Below are 25626 nucleotides of genomic sequence, written 5' to 3' on the forward strand. Positions count from 1 at the left end.
AGAACAGTGCTTAACAGCCCAATGCTGGGGGCTTTGTAGCCAACCCTAGTTACTGGACATGATGACTTCAGGCTTGTGCAGATGCTCCAGAGCTCCAGACTGTCCCATTCTATTGGAAATGCTTTTCTATGGATTTTGTGCAAATGGTTTATGCACAATTGAATGGCTGTTTAAGCAATAGGGACACATTGAAGTAGTTGAATTCAGGGATTAGAAAGGCTGTCTAATAAGTTTGTCATGCAGTATTGTTGTGTTCAGTGCAATATTGTGCAATACCTCAGAATTGCCAGCAGGGTGAGTCAAGAGGTTGCTAGAAAAAAACAGGAAGTGATTTAGAGTTGTTGTTCCCTGCTTTTCCTGGTGGTTGCTCATCATTAAAAAGGAGTTATAAGCCATGTTAAACCATTTCTTCTGATGTGCACATTACATCTGTGCAAAGTGTACAGTTACAGACAGGGGTGGAAGCAAGCTAATACTGCCTCAGGACTGTCCTGCTGCACCAACGGGTACTCGAGAGGTGCATGAAGTTGAATTACCAGAGGTTACAATGGAAGTCTTAGCATTGTGTGCACCACCTTGCTTGGTCAACTTAGTTGTTGACACTGAATCATCTGTGTCAATTCTGCCAAATAGAATCTACCAGCATCAATTTAACAATATTCCGCTGACACAACCCACAGCCAGGCTTGTGACATACTTCAAATCTCAAATTACTGTATTGGGGTGCTTGTCTGCGAATGTGTCTCTACATGGTCTCATGGCTGCAGCTGAGTTCTTTATTGTGGACGATGGAGCTCCGCTCATGGGCAGAGGTCTGATGTCACTACTACAGGTGCAAATAGCAGGTAATAGAGTGCTGCCTCTTGACAAATGCCATGCTCCACCTGCCCCTGAACCAGTTTTGGAGTGTACTGCTATGTCTTCTCCAATGGGTTGTGCTAAGAACTTGGTTCACAGCATTAAAATTGATGAGACGGTAAATCCTGTGAGGCAAAATCTGCAGTGACTACCCTTCTCTGTTACGAACACTGTAACAGAGGAGCTGAACCATATATTGGCTGCTGGTGTCATTGAATGGATCAATGTCATTGCCTGGGTGTCTCCTATTTTGGTCACATAGAGGAAATCAGGCAGAATCTGTATATGTGTAGACCTGCGTGAGCCCAAGAAGGCTGTAAATGTCCTTTGCCCCATATGGATGAACTGCTTCCTTACATGAGGACAATCATCTAACATCCTTAATCACCCATGAGGGTTTATTCAGGTTATGTCGGGTACCTTATTGTCTAGCGTCCACTCCTGTTGCCTTCCAGAAAATGATGTACATCATCCTTGCTGATCTGCCAGGGATAGAGCATTACATAGATGATGTCTTCATTCATGGAACGGACTTGTCAGCCCATGAAATGACATTGCAAACTGTGCACCGGCTAGAATCTGCTGGCCTGCAACTGAATCATGATAAGTGCCAGTTTCGTCAATCCAGCTTGCCTTTTCTGGGACACACAGTGTCTGCAAATTTTGCCAGATGACACACTTATACAAGCCATCACAAATGCACCGAAACATATGGATGCTGCAATGCTCTGTTCTTTTCTTGAGCTACTGTCCTGGTACTCAAAATTCCTACCCAACTATGCTATGATTGTTGAGCCTATGCGTTCATGCTTAAGGCAACCTGATAGTGCTTTCAAATGGACAACTGCTGCACAGGAAAGCTTCGAGCAGGTGAAAAAGTTGATTGTCAATAGTCCTTCACTGGTTCTGTTTGATCCCACGCTGCATACTATTGTCTCCACGAATGCCTCAGACTATGGCCTTGGAGCCATACTTTCACAAATAGACTCAGACAAATGTTGAAAGGACTGTGGCTTTCGCCTCTTGAACACTCTCTGCTGCTGAGCGAAAATACTTTGTAGTAGAAAAAGAAGCCCTTGTCTGCGTGTGGGCAGTAGAGAGGTGGCGTACTTACCTGTGGGGGCATCGCTTCACCTTAACTATCCACCAAGCACTGACAACCCTGCTGACTACTAAGGGTATTGGCCGTACTGGTATGCATATTGCTAATCTATTCCATGCTGAGTATATAAACAAAGCCATAAAAATAATAAATATTTGATATATGTATGTTATTACATTAGTAATTCATTTTACACATAATTCTGTAATAAATTAAGAAAAAGAAGCTCTTGCCTGCATGTGGGCAGTAGAGAGGTGGCGTACTTACCTGTGGGGGCATCGCTTCACCTTAAGAACTAACCACCAAACACGGACAACCCTGCTAACTACTAAGGGTATTGGTATGCGCAATGCTAGATGGTCTGCTCGTCTCATGTCATTTAATTATGATGTGGTTTATCGTCCAGGCTTCCAGAATACTCCAGCTGACTGCCTATCTTGCCTGCCCTTGCCTGACATTCCTACATCTGCGGATGATGTGGAACAAGAAGTGGTTGCTCTACTCTCCACTGTGTCCAGGTCCCTGTCAGCTACTGACTTGGATTTTGCTTCTGCTGAATGCTCTGAAGTGAGCAAGATGCAGGCACAAATAACACAGGGTTGGCCTCCTTCACCCAAAGGTCTGGACTCTGATTTGTTGCCTTACTACAGGCTTCGTCTAGAACTTCGTATTCTGTGGCTCTTGCTTGATTGTGCCTATTGCCCTTCGTTCCTCCATTTTTTCCTTTGCACATAAGAGTCATCAAGGTGTTGTATGCAGCAAACAGCGTCAGTTCTCGTCAAACATGCCAGCTGAATGACAAAAGAATGTGGTTAAGCCACACCCTGCTCCTCTTCAGCCTGTGCCACTTCCAGATGGCCCACAGCAAAAAGTTGCTATGGACAACGCAGGTCCAAGACTGATGCTTGGGACTTTGGATATGCAATGACTTTAACGGACTATTACAGGAAGTGGCCTGAGGTGGCCTTTACTCCCACTATGACTACCTCCAATGTAGTAACATTCTTGGCAAGCATTTTCAGTAGACATGGCAACCTTCTGAGTATCTTCATTGACAACGGCGTTCAGTTTACATCAGCTGCCTTTGCTACTTTTCTGGAAGAAGGGCAAATACGCCATCACTTTACTACCCTGCGGCCAATGGAGCTGTTGAATGGTTCAACTGTGTGCTTAACCACACAATCCAGCTGGCTATCCAGCAGAACCAACCTTGGAAAACTGCAGTCACTGACTTTTTGCATGTCTATAGGGCTACACCTCATGCCACAACTGGTGCTGCACCCTTTGAGCTTCTTTATGGGCAACACCTGCGCATTAGATTGACTGTGTTACCACCCTCTTCTTCTGCTCTGCAAACTGACTCTGCCATGCGCCACAAGGTGTCTCACCACCAGCAAAGAATAAAGGCATACACAGATCACAAACGGGGTGCCTGGGTTCCTCAATTTCAAGGAGACAGCATGTGGGTCAGAAATCCTTTGCATGTTCCTGAAATTCAGTGACTCCATGACAATTGATAAGAGAGTTGGTCCAAATACCTACACTCTGAATGATGGAAGAACTTGGAATGCTTCCCATCTGATCCAGTTTCCAACTGTGGCTACACCAGAACAGGAAAACATCAAGAACTGGCTCACATACTCACAAACTCAAATGAGTCACACATCCACTTGACTGGATGAAAGACTATGTTACTTAAGTGGAAGCTGAGTGCATATCAAAGGCATAATGCCTAATAAGTAAGTGTAAGCCAGTTAACATAGTCATATTTGAACTGTGAGATATTATACCACCTCTAGGCTGAAAGTTGGACTAAAGGTTAGATAATTCCTTGTGTTGTAACCAAACATTCCTGTTCACACCTTCATATTTACCAGTTGCCTGTTATTGTATATCTGTTGGGTTATTGTGCAAAAGAAAAAAATCTTGTACGAAAGGGGAAATCATTGTGTTCAGTGCAATATTGCGCAATACCTCAGAATTGCCAGCAGAGTCAAAAGATTGCTAAAAAACAGACAGGAAGTGAGGTAGAGCTGTTGTTAACCTGCTTTTCCTGGTCGTTGCTGATCATTAAAAAGGATTTGAAGTCATCCATCGTACATCTGTTTAATTACTTGCCATCGGCCATTACAAGTATATATGAAGCTGTAAGCTTTACAGTATAAATTACATAAATAATTTTACCAGGTACACAACATGCATAACACCTTTCAAGTCCACTCCACATGTATGCACTGCAGGGTTTGCTATTTGGGACATTTCAATCAGTGAACTGTCTCCTCCTCTGATAATGTCTCTGATCTAAAGCAAAAAGGGTCAGAAGTTCCTGTAAGTGCAAAGCTGCCACCCAGTGGTCCTTCACCATAACATCACCAATTAAGGCAAAGTCATACCTGCTTCAATAAGTCATACTCAGGCTATGGGTTCAGATTATACACTGAGCACTGAGGTTAATGTGAAGCCAAGAGGTTCTTTTTCACAGGTTCTGTGAAAAATCCTTTTACCTCAAAGGCAGTTGATCAGTCAAGACATGTTTGGTTGTGTTTTGACTTTGCCACGGGGCTACATGGCTAATAAAAGTTAAATTCTAAACAAAAAAACATTAGCTACGTGTTCTACAATATTGATCCTATGAGGCAAATTTGTCATTTTGCAGGCAACTATGGCCAATTTCGGCGCAGCGCCATCTGAGGTACTGCGGGGAGCGGATTAAGTGCTTTGGCCACAGCCAAGCATATCCTAGGATATAACTCTGTGACCAGTTGCTGACTCACTTCACCTTTCACTAAGCTACTGGTCACCCCAGTAGAAAACTGAAAAAGTAAACTTTTGGCATGCCCTACACTGTCAAAAACAGGGTTCTTTTTAGTCTCCCAAAGAAACAAATAATAGTATATGTACCCTTAAAGACACACCAATTAGGCATAACATTATTATCCTTGTTTCTACACTCATTGTCCATTTTATCAGCTCCCCTTACTATATAGGTGCACTGAGAGTAGTTCACCAACCAAAATATCCAGCCAACAGCATCCTGTGGGCAGCATCCTGTGACCACTGAAGAACTAGAGCATGACCAACACAAACTGCAGCAGCAGATGAGCTATCGTCTCTGACTTTACATCTACAAGGTGGACTGACAAGGTAGAAGTGTTCCAGCAGCTCCAGCAGCACTGCTGTATCTGATCCACTCATACCAGCACAACACACACTAACGCACCACCACATCAGTTTTACTGCAGTGCTGAGAATGATCCACTGCCCAAACAGTACCTGCTCTGTGAGGGTCCTGACCACCAAAGAGCAGGGTAAAGGTGGCTAACAAAGTATGCAGAGAAACAGATGGACCACAATCTGTAATTGTAGAACTATAAAGTGCACCTTTATAGTAAGTGGAGCGGATAAAATGAACCTATAAACCTAGAAACAAAGGGGTGGTCATAATGTTATGCCTGATTGGTGTATATTCCCCTTTACAGAGCAAGAGGGCATATATGTACCTTTTCATAACTTCATTTTCAAGTAGAAAAATATAATAAAAATCTTGAAGTGAAAGACGGGGTTTATAAACTTGAAATGGAACATGGTACTAAAGACATGCTCTTAAGGGTACCATCCTAGTGATTGTCTTTGTACCCTGAAAGCTGAATGCCGCTGTTACACCTACAGCAAAATGTTGTAACATAATTATGCTAAATGCATAAACGGCTAGTCGCCACTTACTTTCAATGTAGCATTTTATTTGATCCATGTTACTAAATATACAACTTGCATTTAAGCATTCATAATGGCAGTTTGGCCCTTTAAAGACTGGATCATATTTAGATTGTGACTTTAGTTAAAAGAAAGCACTAGGAAAAATAAAAAAAATAAATACAATTTTTGCTAAGAGCATATTAAGGCTAATAGAAATGGCAAAAAACAAACAAAAAACCCACACATTAGTCAATTTGGATATAAATAATTGGAATCAGAAAATGTATTAGTCCAGCTCTATTTTTTTATTTTTTTTTTTAGCTGTGATGTACTGTTGTCCATTTTACATTTTCATCGTATCTCCAGTGCAAAACTAAAGAAGCTAACTTCAGACACCAAAAGTCTTGATTGATCAACTACATCTGAGGTAAATAAGGAAAATGTATAAATCTGATTTTACACCGAACCATTCCTCTAACCCCATAAAAAAGAAGAAACAAAAAAATCCCTGAGCAGACTTTGTTGGTGTGTGTGCCAGGAAAATGTTCTGGCAGAATGTAAGTCATCCATTACCAGCTTCATTTTGTCATGACAGGTAAGGCTGCAACAGTTTTATGGAGAAATGTTGCCAGATTGACTGAGGATTAAAATTTGCTGCCAGCTGGATCTGTCCTCAAGGTCACACACACCCAGGTAGCACATTCTTACCTAGCACACATCAACCTAACTTCAACAACCTGCCATACACACACACACACACACACACACACACACACACACACACACACACACAAAGAATTAAGGATGTTATGTGCAGTCAGAAAAAAACAAACAAAAAAAAAACCAAGAAAACCATAAACATGGATTTTTTAAATTAAATAAAATGTATACATTTGGTAAACTTACATTTGGTTCATAGGAAGGAGGAATAATGATTTGGTCACCAGTTCGGTTAAAATTCTAACTTGTTCTTTTTAATATTTTAACTAAGCAATTGGCAAAGACATTCAGCAAAAGCTCAAAATAAGAAAATACAATAACAGCATTCAACTAAATTTAATTTCAATCAGCCTTTCAGGTACAGTATTTAAAAACACAACAATCCCTTTGATTCTTCAAGGTTTCATAAAAGTTTAACATAACAACCCTTAAACTTATTCCCGAGACACTAAATAAAGTACCAACGTTTTGATTGACCTAGATCAGTACTTCTAAAAAGAAAAAAGCTCTTAGAGGTTTCTGTACATGTAGTGAACATCAAACTACAAAGTCATCAAACTAAAAAAAAAAAAAAAAGTATTAAAAGTATTCCCATTTCTTGCACTTTTTAGTTTCCTGCATAATTTAAGTTCAGCAGCTAGCCTTTACTTTATATGAAAATGTCATGATGACCACTAGATGGGCTCCAAAATTGCTGTGAATGAAAGTTATTAGCCTTAACTTGTGTTGAAGGTAGATAATGTTTTTGCCCTCCCCTGTAAAGTTACTATTTTGGAGATAATTGTTTTTCCTTGGACAGTGACAACATATACATAACACACAGAAAAATACTAACACTAATAACACAGTCAAAGCAACGAAGAACTATTTCACAAATTTTCATTATTGTGGCATTTATTTCAGTAACGGTTAGTATTTTAGTAATGTTTGGTATTTTAGTAATGTTCGATAGTTCAGTTGTTCAGTAAAGGCTGGCTGTTACTGGGAGTGCACCTTCTCAGTCATAGTCACACTGTCCATTCCAGAGTGATTGATGGAGTTAAAGTCAATAATGATCTGGCCTCGTTTTGGCGTAAACTGCCTGAAAAACACAAAAACAGAAGTCATGATAAAAAATAGAAAAAAGAACCAACAAAAATGCATTTATTATTTCACACTATGGAAAGAGAATACCACAGGATCATTGATAATATTCTCAGCACAGCAGCAAACCCAACATGGTAGTATGTGTGGTGCTATTATGAGTGCATTAGACAGCAGTGTGACTGGAGTTAAAAACACACACTGTCAGTGTGACAGATTAAAAGAGATCCCAAAATATGAAGCCCAAAAATATCCAGCAAAGAGTGGCTCTGTGGTCAGAAACTGACTATTGATCAAGGGATAGATGATAGCCAGCACAAACTGAAACAGATGTCATGCTGTGGTGGCCTTGGTTTTATCAGAAATACAAGTTTCCCCACCAGGAGATATTTTTAAATGCAGTATAATTTGGTGAGTTCTGACATCAACATCATTTTCATCATGGTGGAGGACAGAACAGAACAATCAAACAAAGGATCAGCTAAAATATACAAATATATTGTTTTATAACATTAATTGGTAATAGTAAAGTGAATGTATACATGCACAGTTAACCCACGTTTTTATGATGTTTAGTTGTAAACAACATTGATGCGAAAACAGCAATTGCCAGTCTCTAGCTGTATGTCAGCAAGGTGGAGCTATAAGGCCAGGTTTCTGATAGAGGGGTTTCTAATAAAGTGCCTAGTATACAATGTAAAAAATAAATAAACACAAGCAGTGCTGCTATGTCTAGTACACTTGTACCAGCACCACACACACAGTGCAATGTCAGGACTATGAATGATCCAATACCAATAATATCTGGACATGATCCAATACCAATAATATCTGGACAGCCATGTGCAGCAACAGATGTACTACAATCTGTAATAAACGTACCCCTATATACACACACAGCAAAGGACATAGAACATAGTTGGAGCTCAAAGTGTGTGTGTGTTTTTTTTTTTTTAAACAGAGAATGGAGAAAAGAGTAGTAAGAAATTAGAGTGGGGAAACAGTGATAAATCTTGCTTGCACATTCACACGCTATCACCTCAATCCACTTCAGCATGCAGGAGCTTTGAAGCAGCCAATTACCCAGAATCCTCCTCTGGGAAGTGTGAGGGTACTGGCTCTAATTGCAGGTGCTGTTCAGGTCCCAGACCACCTGCCAAGACAGCAGGGGGCCAAGCATTTTTCACACCTCAAATTCAGCCTATTTATTCCTTTCTTGACTTCACCAATTCTCTTTTTCTGTTTCAGGCATCAGAACATTTCCTCTTAGCTTTTACAGTCCTGTTTACAGTAGCTTTTACAGTCATGTTTCTAAACTTTCTTGTCTCGCTCTCTTTTTTTTTTTTTTTAACCTAGATCCTCCTGGCATGTACCTAAAAAGACTTAAGACATAAAACTCCCCTTACATTTCCTCATGCAAAGCTCATTGAAAGAAAATGAGAAATTCTGTGGATACTAAATTTTCAATTAACGTCTGTTTGAAAGTAGAAGATATGATTTGACTTATTATTGTGTGTACAGTCTTGAATGAAAAACAGTTACATTTCTGCCATTTTTTTACATTAAAACAAATGGAAAAAAAAAAAACCTAAAATGTAATTCATGACGAAATTACAACCAAGTACAGCACCTTGCAAAAGTCCAACCTTTCTTCATTTCATTTGAAGTCAAAACATTAAGTTATGCATGTGGCTCCAAAACTGGCATAATTGGCGTAATCAAATTAATATACATAGAAATAAATCAATATATACAGTGAAAATGGGACTCCTAACAGTCATGCAAAATCTGGTAGACCACCAAATCTGTCACCATCAACTAGTGCTTTCTTTAGTGCTTTTCTTTAGATCTTTGAGAGACAGGAGAAAAATCAAACTCCACTCCACAAAATCCACAGGCTTTTCCATCCTTTCAAGCAACTGTATAATTGCAAACAATGATGTAATATCAACTGAATGTAGGGAAAACAGATTAACTCTATAGAAGGGTTAATCTGCTTTTGGTTTCTCATTTTCTCTTATTCGCTGTGACACATTCCAGGTTTGTTTCAATCAACAATGAGACCAATTTCAGGAAAAACAGTAAAGTAACAAAAAGGGTTCAAAAAAGTCATCTGCAGACTCCCACACATCATCTCTGTCTTCTAAACATCAGCTCAGAAGAGAAGTTTCACACACTTTATTCACGGATCTGGCCACAATGCAGACAGACAAGAGCTCATTTCAGCCCAGTATCTACTGTACTGGGCCACTTGTTTGTCTTGTCATCTGTGGTCATGGAGCCAAAAGGTCAAGAAATGAGGGTTCCTTCTAATCATCAGACAGATGTGGTAACCATTCAGGGTGTTTCGTTTTAAAAGGCAATTTCTGCACCTTTTTCATTGGAATTCGGGGGCATTGAATATATGATGAAAAATACACAACATATTTTAACTTCATCTACATTTTAACTTTCATTTTAAATAATAATAATAAAAAACAGTCACAGGGGAATTCTCTTTATAAATGCAAGTATTTGTTTTCAATAATACCTGAATGAAGTATTAAACTGCCCATAGACATGATGTACAAATTCCATAGTTATACCCGTTCACTTTGATTTATTACATTTAAACACTTTTATCACATTTAAAGATTCATTGAAATTAACAGTTAGGGGTGCTTTTTGGTCCTCTCCTTGTGTTTTTGCCCTTTGCCCCTGGTTATTTCTGATGCCAGATCCCTTCAGTGTGCACAATAAAGCTCTGGAGCCAAAACCACAGACTGAGACAGAGCCAGAGAGACAGAAGTGGTGGCAGAGCCAGTAATAATTGCCGTCATGCAAGAAGCATTTGCACAGGTAGAGGACAAGCTTCAAAAAGAAGCAGCAAGGGAGCTGACCTCTGCTCCTGCAGCCAACGAGCCAGCAGGAACATGTCTTCAAGGATTTCCCCCATTTTCTTCCTCACAAGAGTAGTTTCTTTTATCTCCTCAGGCTCATCTGCCCACAGTTGCATCTGATTCAGCGTTGATGAAAATCTTAATATATTTACAGTCAAACTCTATACGGCTTGGGTGAATTATTAGTGGATTGATTTCTCTCACACTGTAGCTCCTAATGCTTTAACTCAAACATGTGAGACTTTGAGCTCCAACGACCACTTCCTCTGGATCTCATCAAAGAAATAAAAGTGAAGGCATGTACCATCCTGTGGATATATATTAAAATGTGTCATTAAAATATTAAATATTAAAATAGAAGTAATTAAAAAGCGGGCTACTGAAATTTTAATGCGTTTTCTCCCATAGGTTGTTAAGAGGACCGCAACGTCTACATTAGATTAGCATTGGTGAGGAGTTTCATCCCATATGAGTAGCAGATGAATTACCTGAAACTGTAACACACAAATTAAACCCCAAGGCCTTGTGGTCAGCTTTACATTTCAGACTAATGGTCAAACTTCACTTCAGCCATGGTAGTAGGTTGCAGTTGATTGAAACTACAGAAGCTACAGAAAACACAACTACACAAATATGCAGAGCTGTGTCAACCCAATGCTCAATACTCAAACACTCAACCTGAGCAAAAGATGATAAATCAATCAATCAACCTTTATTCTGACTTGGAAGTACATTGAGGGCAACCCTCATTTTCAATGTAGCCGAGCATTTACAAAAACAGGGATTGACATGACAAAGAAAATAATAACTACATTTAATCATTTTAAATTAAAATAAAATTTAAAATAACAGCGAATAAAAGATAAAAGTATATAAAAATAGAACTTGAGATTTAAATGATAAGAAATTAGTAAGGTAATAATACAATATCACAAATTAAAAGTCTTCTTCTTTCAGCTGCTCCCTTTAGGGGTCGCCAAAGCGGATCATCTGCCTCCATCTTGCCCTATCCACTGCCTCCTCTACTTTCACACCAACCATCTCCATGTCCACCTTCACTACATCCATAAACCTTCTCTGAGGTCTACCTCTTCTCCTTCTACCCGGCAGCTCCAACATTCTTTGACCAATATATCCACTATTCCTCCCAACACATGTCCAAACCATCTCAACCTGGCCTCTCTGGCTTTATCTCCAAACTGCTTCAAACCTTCACTGTCCCTCTGATCTGCTCATTTCTAATCTTGTCCATCCTTGTCACTCCCAACAAAAATCTCAGCATCTTCATCTCCGCCACCTCCAGCTCAGCCTCCTGTCTTTTAGACAGAGCCACAGTCTCCAAACCATACATCATAGCAGGATGCACTACTGTCTTGTAAACCTTCCCTTTCACTCTTGCTTCTATCCTTCTGTCACACATCAGCCCTGACACCCATCTCCACCCACTCCATCCTGCCTGCACCCTCTTCTTCACCTCTTTTCTAACCTGTCCATTGCTCTGGATGGTTGACCCAAGATATTTGAAATCATCCACCTTTACGACCTCTACTCCTTGCATCTTCACCTTTCCACCTGCCTCCCTCTCATTCACACACATGTATTCCGTCTTGTCTCTACTGACCTTCATTCCTCTCCTCTCCAGTGCAAACCTCCACCTCTCCAGATTCTCTTCCACCTGCTCTCTACTCTCACCACAGATTACAATGTCATCTGCAAACATCATGGTCCATGGAGCCTCCTGCCTGACCTCATCTGTCAACCTTTCCATCACCATTGCAAACAAGAAGGGGCACAAAGCTGATCCCTGATGTAACCCTACCTTCACCTTGAAACCATTTGTCACTCCAACTGCACACCTCACCACTGTCTCACTATCCTCATATATGTCCTGCCCCACCCTAACATACTTTTCAGCTACACCCGACTTCCTCATACAGTACCACAGTTCCTCTCTTGGCACCCTATCATATGGCTTCCCTAGATCCAAAAAGACACAATGTAGCTCCTTCTGACCTTCTCTGTACTTCTCTACCAACACTCTCAACAAAAAAATTGCATCTGTGGTACTCTTTCTGGGCATGAAACCAAACTGCTGCTCACTGATCTGAACCTCTCGCCTTAGCCTTGCTTCAACAACTCTTTCCCATACCTTCATGGTGTGGCTCATCAACTTTATACCTCTGTAGTTACTGCAGCTCTGGACATCACCCTTGTTCTTAAAAATGGGGACCAGTACACTGCTTCTCCACTCATCATGTACCTTCTCACTCTCCAGGATTTTGTTAAACAACCTGGTTAAAAAGTCCACTGCCTTCTCTCCTAAACATCTCCATACCTCCACAGGTATGTCATCTGGACCAACTGCCTTTCCATTCTTCATCCTTTTTAAAGCTGCCCTCACTTCCACCTTACTAATTCTCTGCACTTCCTGATCCACTATCTCTCTCCCCGTTGTCCTCCTCTCTCTCTCATTTTCCTCATTCATTAGTTCTTCAAAGTACTCCTTCCATCTACTCAACACTCTCTGTTCACTCACTAGTACATTTCCCTCTCTATCCTTTATCAGCCTAACCTGCTGTACATCCTTTCCAGCTCTATCTCTCTGTTTAGCCAAACGATACAAGTCCTTTATTCCTTCTTTACTGTCCAGCCTCTCATACAGCTCATCATAGGCCTGAGCCTTTGCCTTTTCCACCATTCTTTTCGCTAGTTTCCCAGTCCTCAGGTAGCACCTCACTGCCCCCAAGGGCCTGTTGCAATTTTTCCCTGAACTGCCGGCAACCATCCTCCTCCTTCAGCTTCCACCATCTAATCTTTGGCTCGGTCTTCACTCTCTTCCTCTTCTCTGTTTCTAATCTCATTCTACAGACAACCACCCTATGCTGCCTTGCTACACTTTCCCCTGGCACCACTTTACAATCTCCAATCTCCTTTAGGTGGCATCTCCTGCTAAGGATATAATCCACCTGTGTGCACCTCCCTCCACTCTTGTATGTCACCCTGTGTTCTTCCCTCTTCTGAAAATGTTCACCACAGCCATTTCCATTCTCTTTGCAAAATCTACAACCATCTGACCTTCCGCATTTCTGTCTTTCACACCATACATACCCAGCACCTCTTCCTCCCCTCTGTTCCCTTCACCAACATGTCCATTGAAGTCTGCACCAATCAATAATCTCTCCTCTCTAGGGACACCATCTACCACTTCATCCATCTTACTCCAAAATTCCTTTCTCCTCTAACTGCCAACCAACCTGTGGTGCATATGAACTGACCACATTCAAAATTACACCATCAACCTCCAACTTCAGGCTCATGATCCTGTCTCATACTCTCTTTACATCCAGAACACTTTTCCCAAACTGTTCCTTTAACATTATCCCTACTCCATTTCTCTTCCTCTCTACACCATGATAGAACAGTTTGAATCCACCTCCAATGTTCCTGGCCTTGCTTCCTTTCCATCTGGTCTCCTGGACACACAGAATATCTACCTTCCTTCTCTCCATCATGTCACACTCCTGCCTTTCCTTCTCTCTCGCTGCCTTCTAACCCGCCTTCCTCCTCTCCTCTTTGATGGTCTTCGACCTACTAGCCATTAGGTTTGTACTTTGTGTACTTCTGGTGCCGGTCCCAAGCACGGATAAATGGTGAGGGTTGCGTCAGGAAGGGCATCCGGCGTAAAATATGATTGCCATACCGGTCGAGGCCCGGGTTAACAACGACCACCTCCGGTGCTGTTGACCAGCAGGGTGCCGGCGGAAATTGGACTACTGTAGGTCGAAGACCATCACAAATGAAAAACGTAATGATAAAAAACTATTAAAAATAAAATTAGAGGAAATAAATTAATTAATTAAAAATAAATAAAGAACTAAGGATAACTAACACAAAAATAAAAGTTATGAATTAATATGATTAAGTAAAACGGGTACAGGCTCTCTGTAGGTGGTTTGATATTAAAAGTTTAAAATGACTGAGTGACACCAGTGAGCTGAGTTTTAGTGTGTCCTGTAGTGTACAAACGGATAGAATAAAACTAATTCCATTTACCTGCTTTCTTTCAGAGTATACAATCAACCATATGTCCGGCTGGACACTGAAGGACGATCGACTGCTGAGCCCTCCTGCTACCCACTTCAGACCAGCTGCCACCACCTGCCTACCTACCATTATTCCTAATACCAATATTACTGCTAATAATATTAGTAATATTAATCACTTGTGGGTAGTTTGACCAGAGGAGGATGGGTCCCCCCTGGTGAGCCTGGTTCCTCCCAAGGTTTCTTCCTCAGTTCTGAGGGAGCTTTCCTTGCCACTGTTGCCCCTGGCTTGCCCACCAGGGGGTTTCTGTATATTCTTCCAGTCCTGTTGCAACTTTGTCTTTTCCGAAATTCTGTAAAGCTGCTTTGTGACAACATCCGTTGTAAAAAGCGCTATACAAATAAATTTGATTTGAATTCCAACTCACTGGTGCACTGTGACTAAAAGCAGATTTTCCCAGTTCAGTAAAAACTATTGGTACCTGGCAGCTGATCCAATTACTAGAGCGAGTCTGATAATTACTGTTATTTGTATTCATCAATGAAGTGATGTATTCTGGCAAATGACTGGAGAATGTCTTATAAATAAAAATCACCCAATGTGTCTCCCTTCGTACCGTTAAAGAGGGCCACCCAACTTTTGCATACAGCTCACAGCGATGAGTTCTGTACGGATCTCCAGTAATGAACCTCAGTGCAGAGTGATACACTGGGTCCCGTAATTTGAGAGAGCTGGAGGGAGCATATTTATAGATAACGTCACCATAGTCCAGCACTGATAGTAAAGTTGCTTCAACTAGTCGTTTTCTGGCGTGCATGGGGAAACAGGACTTATGTCTATAAAAATAACCCAGCTTCTGTCGGCATTTACTGACTAGTTTATTTATGTGTGGCGATAAAACTGAGTTTATCGTCTAGCCATATGCCAAGGTATTTATATTCTGTGACTCTCTCAATAGTGGATCCTGCCAGGGTAGTAATATTTACAGTACTAAAATCAGTATTAAAAGATCTGGAAAACAGCATGTTTTCGTGGCATTTAAAACTAATTTGTGCTCATATAACGCCACAAGTAGAGCATTAAAAATGAGCTCTGTAATTTTCTTGTTGCAGCATGAATAGAATCAGCTGAGCAATATAAAATCGTGTCATCTGCATAAAGGTGAATTTTGCAGTCTGAGGTTGAAGCAGAGGTAGCAATATCATTTATGTAGATATTAAATAAGAATGGACCCAAAATTGAACCTTGTGGTACACCTTTAGATACAGATACCAACTCTGATTTATAATTATTCAATGTCATGCATTGATTTCTGTCAGTGAGGTAGTTTTGGGTCCAGTCCAGCGCAGTTGCATCAAAGCCAATCTTTTCTAAGTTCCGTAAAAGAAGAGTGTGATCAGTTGTGTCGAATGCTTTTGTTAAGTCAATAAAAACAGCTGCACAATGTTTCTTCTCGTCTATGTCTGAATAAAAATTGTTTAAAACCAGTGTCGTAGCAGAGATAGTGCTGTGACCTTCTCTGAAACAAGACTGATATTTAAATAAAACAGAATTTTCATGAAGAAATGATTTCAATTGCTGGTTCACTAGAAATTCTAACATTTTTGCTAAACACGACAGTTTTGAGATGGGCCCATAATTATTCAGATCTGTTGTCTCACCACCTTTATGCAGAGGAATTACATGAGCTGTTTTCCAGACCCTGGGAATTCTGCAAGATAAAACTGAAAGATTAAAAATGTATAAAATGTATTCTAAAATAATCGGGGCTGCGAGACGCAATAAAAAGGGGTCCAGCCCATCTTCTCCAGTGGCTTTTCATGGATTAATTTTAGCCAGGGCATTAGCAACTAAATATGGAGAAAATGGCTGGAGTGAGAAAAGACCATGTGTTTTAGAAACAGTAGAGCTGAGATTAGTTTTATTCAATAGGTTTGTGCTATTCTTATCAAAGATGTGGCCAGCTGCAGCAAAATGTGAGTTACAGGCTTGACATATTTCCTTCTGGGCAGAAATCAGCTGATCGCCACCTAAAACGCTTGTTAGAAAAAGGGGGGAATTATTTTTTAGAGAATTTACTATTTTCCAGAAGTTTTGAGGGTTTCTAGTGCTGGTGATTAAGCTAAAGTAATATTCTGATTTAGCTTTTGTAACAGCAGAAGTACATTTATTTCTCAGCTGTCTAAAGGTAAGCCAATGGTCTCTATCCCCTGAGCATCTAGCAGTTGACCAAGCTTTATTTCTGGCCTTAAACAATGAGGAAACTTCACCTGTAAACCAGTGACTTGATCTGTCTCTGATTTTTGACTTTTTGAATGGGGCATGTTTGTTTACCACCGTTAGGAAAGTTTTACTGAAGTGGTTTAGTGCCCCATCAACATCTGAGATTTCTAGTGTAAGGTGGATTTCACTCATAAAGAAAGGAAAGCTTGCTCATTAAAATTATAAAAATTTCAATGATCACTTATGCAAAACTCCTGAGGCAGTAATTTTGTCAGCTTTATTGGAGAGTATTAGATCTATCAGGGTTGACTTGGTGGGTTCTTTCAGATTTGGGCAAGTCGGTTCATTGATTAACTGTGTTAGGTTAAGATTGCCACATATTTCCTTTAAAGTGATCGGATGCATCAGAAAGCCAGTTGAGGTTAAAATCACCAAGGACCAGCAATTCAGAAGCACTAAATTTGGATAAAAGATCCGCTAATTCCTCGACTGCAGAGTGTGGGGCAGAGGGAGGCCTGTATATCCCAATTAAAACAAAAGAGTTATTTTTTCCGAGTGAAACCTGGAGGGCTAAGAACTCATAACATTTTTCTTTGGATACTGCACATAAAACATTAGCTTGTAAATTTACACTGGTATAAATAGCAACTCCCCCTCCCTTTGAAACTCTTGTCTTTTCTATGGAGATTAAAATTATTTAAAGCTATATCTTCATTGGTACAATGTCTCTGACGATTACATCAGGATCAGACTGTGCAGCCAGGATTTTAAGATGATCCATTCTATCTTTTTGTAGTAGTGTACTGTTGATACATTACTTATATTAAGTAGATCTGTTGATAATGTTATTTCCATTACACAAAACCTAACCATGTCCCAATCCTAACCCTAATCAAAAATCTAATCCTAACCCTCATGTTTTTGACATTAGTGAGAGTCTTTTGAGTATTTGTTTCATCTAAAAAGGACCACTCAAAAATAGTAGTAGTAGTAGTAGTAGTAGTAGTAATAATAGTAATAAGAAGAAGAAGAAGAAGAAGAAGAAGAAGAAGAAGAAGAAGAAGAAGAAGAAGAAGAAGAAGAAGAAGAAGAAGAAGAAGAAGAAGAAGAAGAAGAAGAAGAAGAAGAAGAAGAAGAAGAAGAAACACATCCAGTACTTTTCTTTTACGATTTCCATTCTCTATAATACAATGCAAAACCATCTTCGTTGCTTGCTTTCAGTATATTCTGGTTTGGACACTGCACCATATTACACATCTTCAAATTAGTATGCTGGCAGCAGGGGCGGAAATGTTGGTTCACATGCTTGCACCGGTACAGATTACTCATAACCAGTTAAAGAACTGTAACCTAACTCAAAGGATTACCACAAACCCAATTCCAAAAGAGCCAGGATAGTAGATAAAATGAAAAAACAAAAACAGAAAGCAGTGATTCATGAAACCACAACCAGTATTTAAATAAAAACACTATAAAAACAAGATTATTTATGCTTTACCCAGTCAATTTCATTGTACTTTGTAAATATAGTCATTCTGAAGCTGATACCTACAAATGTTCCCAAAAAGTTCCAAAAAAAAGTTAAGACAGGTGCAAGAACACCTGAAAGTTTGTTAAATGTTTAGAAAACTTTTTTTTTTAAAAAAGAGGTGACAATTATGTTTGGGTATAAAAAGATCATTCAGGAAAGCCTAGTCTTTAATGAGCAAGGATGAATTAGGGATTATATAAATTAAGGATTAAACTAACTAATTTAACATAACATCAAAAAGTATTCTGCTGATGTTACAACATGGCTGTGTAATCAGAGAGCAGGTGCTAGACTGGCCTGCCCATCTCCTACTGTAAATGCATTTTAAAGTACAAAATAACAAAAATCCTGTACAGTCACATCGCTTAAGACTAGTATAACTGGGGAAAAATTGCTTTCAAAACTGGATCAATTGGTGTTTTCAATCCCCAAATGATTAATGAATGTTGGAAAGGTCAGTAGCATGTTCTTGTCCTAAACTTTTGGATCATGTTACAGGAAGGAGCATATATTTACCAAAAAGCCAAAAGTTCATAAGGTAGAACATCAAAGATTGTATAAAATTTTACTTATTATTTATATATTAAAATATATCATTTAATACAGGTAAGACAGAATTTACTAATCATTGCTGTCTGTTTTTACTGGCATTTCAAATACTGTCCCAACTTTCTTGGACTGGGTTTGCATAATAAAGTAGCAGGATCTGAATACTTTCCATCACTGTCTGATTTTCTTTTTAACGTGATAATTAAATGAATCCCAAAGAAAAACTATTTCATCAGGACAGACTTCTGAGACAAACAAAACAGCAATGCACAAAAAACAATACAGGCGACACTTAATAGTCTGTACTTTATGTACATCCAGTTGAAAAACTTTTGGTGAAGTTATTTAGGTATTCAAGCAGGGCATTGAAAGTTTAGAGTAAGTAATAAATAAATAAACGAACAAACAAACAAACAACTATTGTAACCCCCTCAGCTTTATGCTCCTATTTTGTCGTGCAAGGTGACCTTCCCTTCAAACTGCACCAAAAAAAAAAAGATGTGAATTTTATAACTCTGCATACTGTTTATATCTTTCAGTCAAAGACATTGTTGCGTGTTCCTTTTCTCAGTCTGGTTCATTTACTGTGCGGTGTGGAAAGCTTTCCAGCACAAAATTATGTCTAATTCACAAGTTCCAACAACATGCTTGCTTCACTCTTATTACTGCAAGATTCCTCTACTACACAAACTGTGAAGTAAAAGTCACTTTTTAAAATTAGCCAATTTTAGCTTAACTTCTATCTTAATTAAAATTATTGCCAACATAAGCATGCTGTGTGCTGTAAGACTTTTTTTCCATTTTTCCCCCCTTTTTGTGAGTTTACCTTTCGTCACTTTGTGCCATGTCCTTCAGCAGAGCAACAGTGTGCGGTCTCCTCTCACATGTGATGATTTAGGCATGTAGGCTGCAGAAAGCTAATTGGTGGAGTCTAAGCTTCCATTATTTACCCATGGTACTGCACAAGACTCTACTGAGTTTATCATCAAAACTATTTATCTGCATATGCTAGTACATTGTATGCTCTGCCTGAAGGCTGCATTTTGAAGATTAGGTGATGACAAAGTTATAATTTGTGGTGTGCAAACTTTCAAGATCATCTTTCAACCAAAGAATGAGGTCTACTGCCCAAGGCTAATTCTCTGACCTTTCTAGACCTTAATTACATTTTGTGCCATGATTAAGCACTTTCAAGGACTGTGGGATCTATCATTTTTGTTCACTGACAACTTTCTTAATACCCGTTTGGGCTGCACAACATATCGTTAGCCTTTGCAATACTGACATCACCGAAGGCTGCAATATGCAAATGAGCCTACAATCAATCACCACTTTATGTACAGGGAGACATCAGGGGGTCTACAGCAGGAAAAGCTATTTTTAAAACTGATTAAGAAATGTTGCCTTTTTAAGTACAGTGTGTGTGCATTACGATGCATCACGATGTGGATTATTCTGAATCAATTCACAAATGTAAAAAAACAGCAAGGTGACAGAATGCAAAATGTCTAACTTGGAAGTGTGGAAGTGCAGCATCCAGACAGTCTGTGGAGCACACACAAAGACCAAAGACAGATGAATGAGAAACCCAACTGGCTTTCAGAAAGTTGAAGGGTAAAAAAAAAAAGGACCACAGCCATTACATGCAAGTTGTGTCACACAAAACTAAAATATTTTATAGACACGACAAACATAAGAAACACACGTTTCCACCTAGAGGAGGAAGAAAAACACCCAGTTTTAGTTGCTGCCAACCAGAGGATTATCGGGCAAGCAATGTCAAAGCTTCCACCTAACTCAAAGGGTGAAGTGAATTACTCTACTACTAAAACTCTATAGCAATTTTTACTGACAAGGATTTGTCAAGGAGCTGTACTCCGCTGAGAACCAGGGGTTTTGTGAAACCTGCTATGTCTGAGGATGCACAGCCACATAATTCTCAGTCTGCCCTTCACCCACGTCCACTGTCACACCAAAAGTGCCTAAAATGGGCTTGCAGGCATCAAAACTGGATTTTGGGGCAATAGAAGAAGGTTGCCTGGGCTGATGATTTTCATTTTACATCATGTGGATGGCCAAGTATGTGTGCGCCATTTACTTGGGGAAATGATGGCACCAGAATGTACTGTGTGTGATGCTCTTGCCAATGATTTGCTAAAAAACATTCATTTGGATGTCAATTTCTGACATGCCAGCCATCTCAACAATGTGGCAAAATGGCAGTGGCCTCTTTCAGTAAAACAATGCACCCTGTCACAATGCCTACATGGTCTGAGGAACCAAATTCCTTAGATCTCAATCCAGTCAAGAGTCCAATGCATGCCAGCTCCCCCTCACAACTTACAGGACTTAAAGGATCTGCTGCCAACAGTAGTGGCAGATAGCACAGGGCGTCCACACTAGGAGGACAAACAGCATATAATCACCAAGAAGGTGGTCATAGTGTTTGGCTGTGTGGGTGTTGGTGTGGGCATATACATATATACTGTATATACATTAAGAATACTGGCTATCGAAAGAAAATTTTGGTGATGGCCATATACAGAGTCAAGCAGAGAACACGAAGGCAAAGAACTCATACTGAACAGGAAAAGATTACACCGCATTGCTAGTCTCCTCCATCTTCTTGGATTTTCTTCTTTTTTTTATTTAAATGTTTATTGAAAAGGACAAATATAATTTTCCCCAATATATGTTAAATCTATCCTTTTGGATTTTTAGACGAAAAGTTATTTTTTCCATTATAAAAACATCTTGCACAACATTAATCCAATCTCTAATTTTTGGTGGATATGGTTGATACCACTTTCTAGTTAATGCCTTTTTACTTGTTGCCAGGAGTACTCTAAATAGAAATTCCCTTGAAGCACCCCATGTATCCATGGGGGTGTTACCCAAATATAAAACATCAAATCTGAAGTCAAGGGGGATTTCCAAAATTGCCTGTAATGCGCTGTGTATATCTCTCCAGTATTTTTCAATAACAGGGCATTCCCAAAAGATATGGTAGTGATTAGCCTTTTGCGAACCACAATGCCTCCAACAAATAGACTTGCCTGTGTAGTGGCTCTTCTGCCTTGGGGTTAAAAAAAAAACAGATAACGTTTCTCCAACAGAATTCCCTCCAAGTTGCAGAGTAAGTGGATTTCCATTGTAGTGCGCAAATACTCTCCCAGTCCGCCTTGGCAATATGGTTGCCACACTCATTTTCCCATTTTTCTTCAATATATAATGGAGAGTCAGTGTCTAAATCTATAAATCCTTTATACAGCTTTGAGATAATCTTCTTGAGTGTCTGTGAATTATATGCTGATGTAAATATTTTAATACTACTATTATTATGAGGTTCCATAATTGTTGCTGATTTTATTTTCTGGTGAAAGTATTGTCTCACTTGAAGATATCTAAAGAAGTCTGTTGTTTCTAGACCATATTGGTCTTTTAAGGCTTGAAAACTCTGGAAATTCCCCTTATCCAGCATAGTACAGTAAGCAGAGAGACCTTTACTAGTGCACATTTTGAAACGATTATCTAATGTATTAGGAGTAAAATCCAGATCAACTGAGCACCATCTTAGTACTTTTCCCATATCCTGTAAATTGTATTCCTTAATAATAATATTCCAAATTTTCAATGATAGTTTTACCCATGGATTTTCAATTATCTATTTAGTTAGTAATCTTTTATCTGCCACCATTGCTTGTATTGGAACATCACCTGACAGCGTATTCTCTATATCCTTCCATCTTGCCTTATACTGTGAGTCACACAAGCATATCAAAGGTCTTATCTGAGCTGCATAAAAATAGTGTTTTAAATTTTATCCTTGGTTTTCTGCCTCCCCATATGTATCTTGAGATAAGTTTATCCCATTCCATAAATTGTTTTGTAGGCAATTCCACTGGTATGGACAGAAACAGGTAGAGTAGCTGTGGTAGTATGTTTTGTTTAATTGATTCTATTCTAGAGCCCACGTCCAGGGAGGAGATCAAATTTCATCTTCTTATATCTGCCTTGATTTTAATATTTATTGGATCATAGTTAACCAACAGTAGGTCTTCAATATTTTTAGGTAAATTAATTCCTAGGTATCTTATAGATTTTGCTTGCCAATCTAGATTATATTCTGTCCTAATCATTTGTGGTGGATTATAGTTATAAGAAATAACTTGTGTTTTATGCATGTGCAATTTGAAACCTGAAAAAGATCCAAAAAATGTAAGTGATCTTATTAACTCAGGGAAAGCGGCTGTCGGGTACGATAAGTACAAAAGCAGATCGTCTGCAAATAGCACTCGTCTGCAAATTTTGTGCTCATCCCCTCTAATGTTAATCCCTTTAATGTCTTTGTTCTATCGAATCCATTGACTTAGAGGTTCAATAAAGAGTGTGAAAAAGAGGGGTGAAAGAGCACACCCTTGCCTTGTACCTCACCCTAGTATAAATGTTTTTGACAAGTCTCCGTTTATTTTAATTCTTGCTGAAGGTTTGTCGTAGATGGTTTGGATAGCTTTAATAAACTTCTTGTGGAACCCAAATTTATGAAGCACTTTATATAGGTAAGCCCAATTCACAGAATCAAAGGCCTCCAATAAGGTCTGGAAGAACATTTTTGATTCTTTGTGCCAAAATTGAGGTGTACAATTTATAATCTATATTCAGTACCGAAATTGGTCTGTATGAGGCACAATCAATCTTTTCCTTCCTTTGGTATCACTGAAATAATTGCTTCTGCCACGATGGTGGGATTTCTCTGTGTTTTAGTGCATGATTGCATGCCAACAGTAAGCTTGGAGTAAGCTGTTCTTTAAATGTTTTGTACCATTCTGAACCAAATCCATCTGCCCCCGGTGATTTATTAACCTTAAGTCTACTAATGGCCTTATGTAGCTCTTCCTCAGTAATTTCTGCTGTCAATAGCTCATTCTGGATTTCGTTGACAGATGTAAGTTCTAGAGATGATAAGAAAGAGTCTATTTTGGGATTATCTCCGTTTTTGGCTGAGTATATAATTTCTTATAGTAACATTCAAAAACTTTTTGGATTTCATTTAATTTATGGCAAATTACCTTTGTTGCTGGGTCTCGTATTTTATAGATTGTTGAATCTGCCTGCTGTTTACGTAATTTCCAAGCTAGTAGTTTCATAGATTTAGTTCCAGTTTCATAGTATCACTGTTTCAAAAACATAAGTTTCTTTGCTATCTCGTGAGAATACAGAGAGTCTATTTCTGTTCTAATCTTCTTAATTTCTTCATATATCAATTTATTTGCAATATTCTTATGAGCAATTTCTAATTATTTTAATTCATCCTGTAATTTGGCTAAGCTCTCTTGTCTGCATTTCTTTAGGTTTGAAGTAATGGCTATGATTTTCCCCCTAAGAACTGCTTTACTTGCATCCCACAATATAGCTGGTGACACCTCCCCATTATCATTTTGTTCGTAATACTGTTTTATTTATTTTATTATTTGGTCCTTGATATTTTGATTATTAAGAATGCTACTATTTAGTTTCCACAGAGTTGTTTTTGACTTGCAGTTCAAGCGCAATGTCAGAGACACTGGTGCATGATCGGAAATATCTATAGAACCTCTCTCACAGTCTTTAACTCTGTGCCTGTCTTTCTCAAAAATAAGGAAATAATCGATTCTTGAATAGACTGCATGTGGATTGGAATAGTGCTTATAATCTCTACCTGTTGGGGAAAAATCTCTATTCTAAATTTCTAAATTTCTAGTCCGGCTGAGCTGACACAGCGTCCTAACTGATACACACTGGGGGACTGCGTTTCTGACGCACAGTCAGTCTTCAGAGCATAGGCACAGTACCCTTACTCTTTAGATTTAGCAGATGGTACTGAACTGGTCCCATGTGTACTTAATTCAAGACCAAAATTCCCTCACAATCTCTCTGATATAGTAAAAGACGGAGGAAATAGTCTGTATCTTAACGAACCCTCTGCTGCAGGGGTACAACACTCCGCCGAGATAGTTAACTGCTGTCTGCCCTAATCATTAAGTCTATGGACTAGGTTGGTGCAATAAACTCTGCTAAACTTTCTGTATCTAAAAAGGCTCCTGGCATCCATCACATCCTCCTGTCTGGGCTTTCCCTCTTTAATTTGTGAGCTGACGCCATAAACTGCGCACTCTCTTGCCCGAGCAACAGAACAAACTGACTGAAGATTTTCAGCGAGCAGCCTTCAACAGACAGGATTGCCTCAGATTGTCATCTAGGCAGCAAGACACAGACAGAAATAGAGGGGGGGAAAAAACAGAATAGCTGAAACAGGGGACAGTGTTCTGCCAACAAATCAGCAAATTTGGACACCATGCTCTACCCAGATGAACATTAACAAAACAAACAAAAAAAAAAAAAAAACTGAACTGTGTCAGACACATTCAGTTCCAGACTTAAATCAAATCTAGCCATGCAGCTATCAAATGGCTAAATATCATGGATATTTCCTCGCTACTTTGAAATAAATATTAAATGTAAACACAATGTTTCTGCAGACTGCAACATGAACAATGCATACAGTATGTGCAAAAATAAGCAACAAAAACACCCCATTCTAAACTGTTTTTGTGATGTCACAAAAATCAATACATTTACATACATCGGCCTAGTCAAAGGACAGCAGTTTAACTCAGACTAAAGTTTTAAGGAGAGTTTCGACCCAGATTGCTTTTTTAAGGGTATACAGTACAGATCAGTTAATCAAAAAAGGAGTCATTTACATACATCAACCTTGAAGGCTGATTTTGTACATAAAACCTTTAACAGAACAAGGCAATTTTTAGACTAAATAAATAAATAAAACAAGGGTAAGATGCATTCTTTGATTGTATTTTCAATGTATTTTCAATGCATCAGACTTTACTTTTTTGCCTGACTGGTTAATATACATTGCAATCTATCCACAGCTCAATGCCTTT

General features: G+C 39.1%; 1 protein-coding gene across 1 annotated transcript in view; it reads right to left on the reverse strand.

Annotated features, from left to right (window-relative positions):
• Positions 1-6693: 6693 nt before the first annotated feature.
• The window catches only part of dctd (dCMP deaminase), a 52481-nt gene continuing 33548 nt past the window's right edge, over positions 6694-25626 (reverse strand). Inside the window, exon 6 of the mRNA XM_037538346.1 lies at positions 6694-7457. Coding sequence (XP_037394243.1) covers positions 7355-7457 — 103 coding nt within the window. The 3' untranslated portion in view covers positions 6694-7354. The remainder of the gene's footprint in view (positions 7458-25626) is intronic.

The sequence above is a fragment of the Pygocentrus nattereri genome, chromosome 5 (assembly GCF_015220715.1).
Source record: "Pygocentrus nattereri isolate fPygNat1 chromosome 5, fPygNat1.pri, whole genome shotgun sequence".
In the NCBI taxonomy this organism is placed as follows: domain Eukaryota; kingdom Metazoa; phylum Chordata; class Actinopteri; order Characiformes; family Serrasalmidae; genus Pygocentrus; species Pygocentrus nattereri.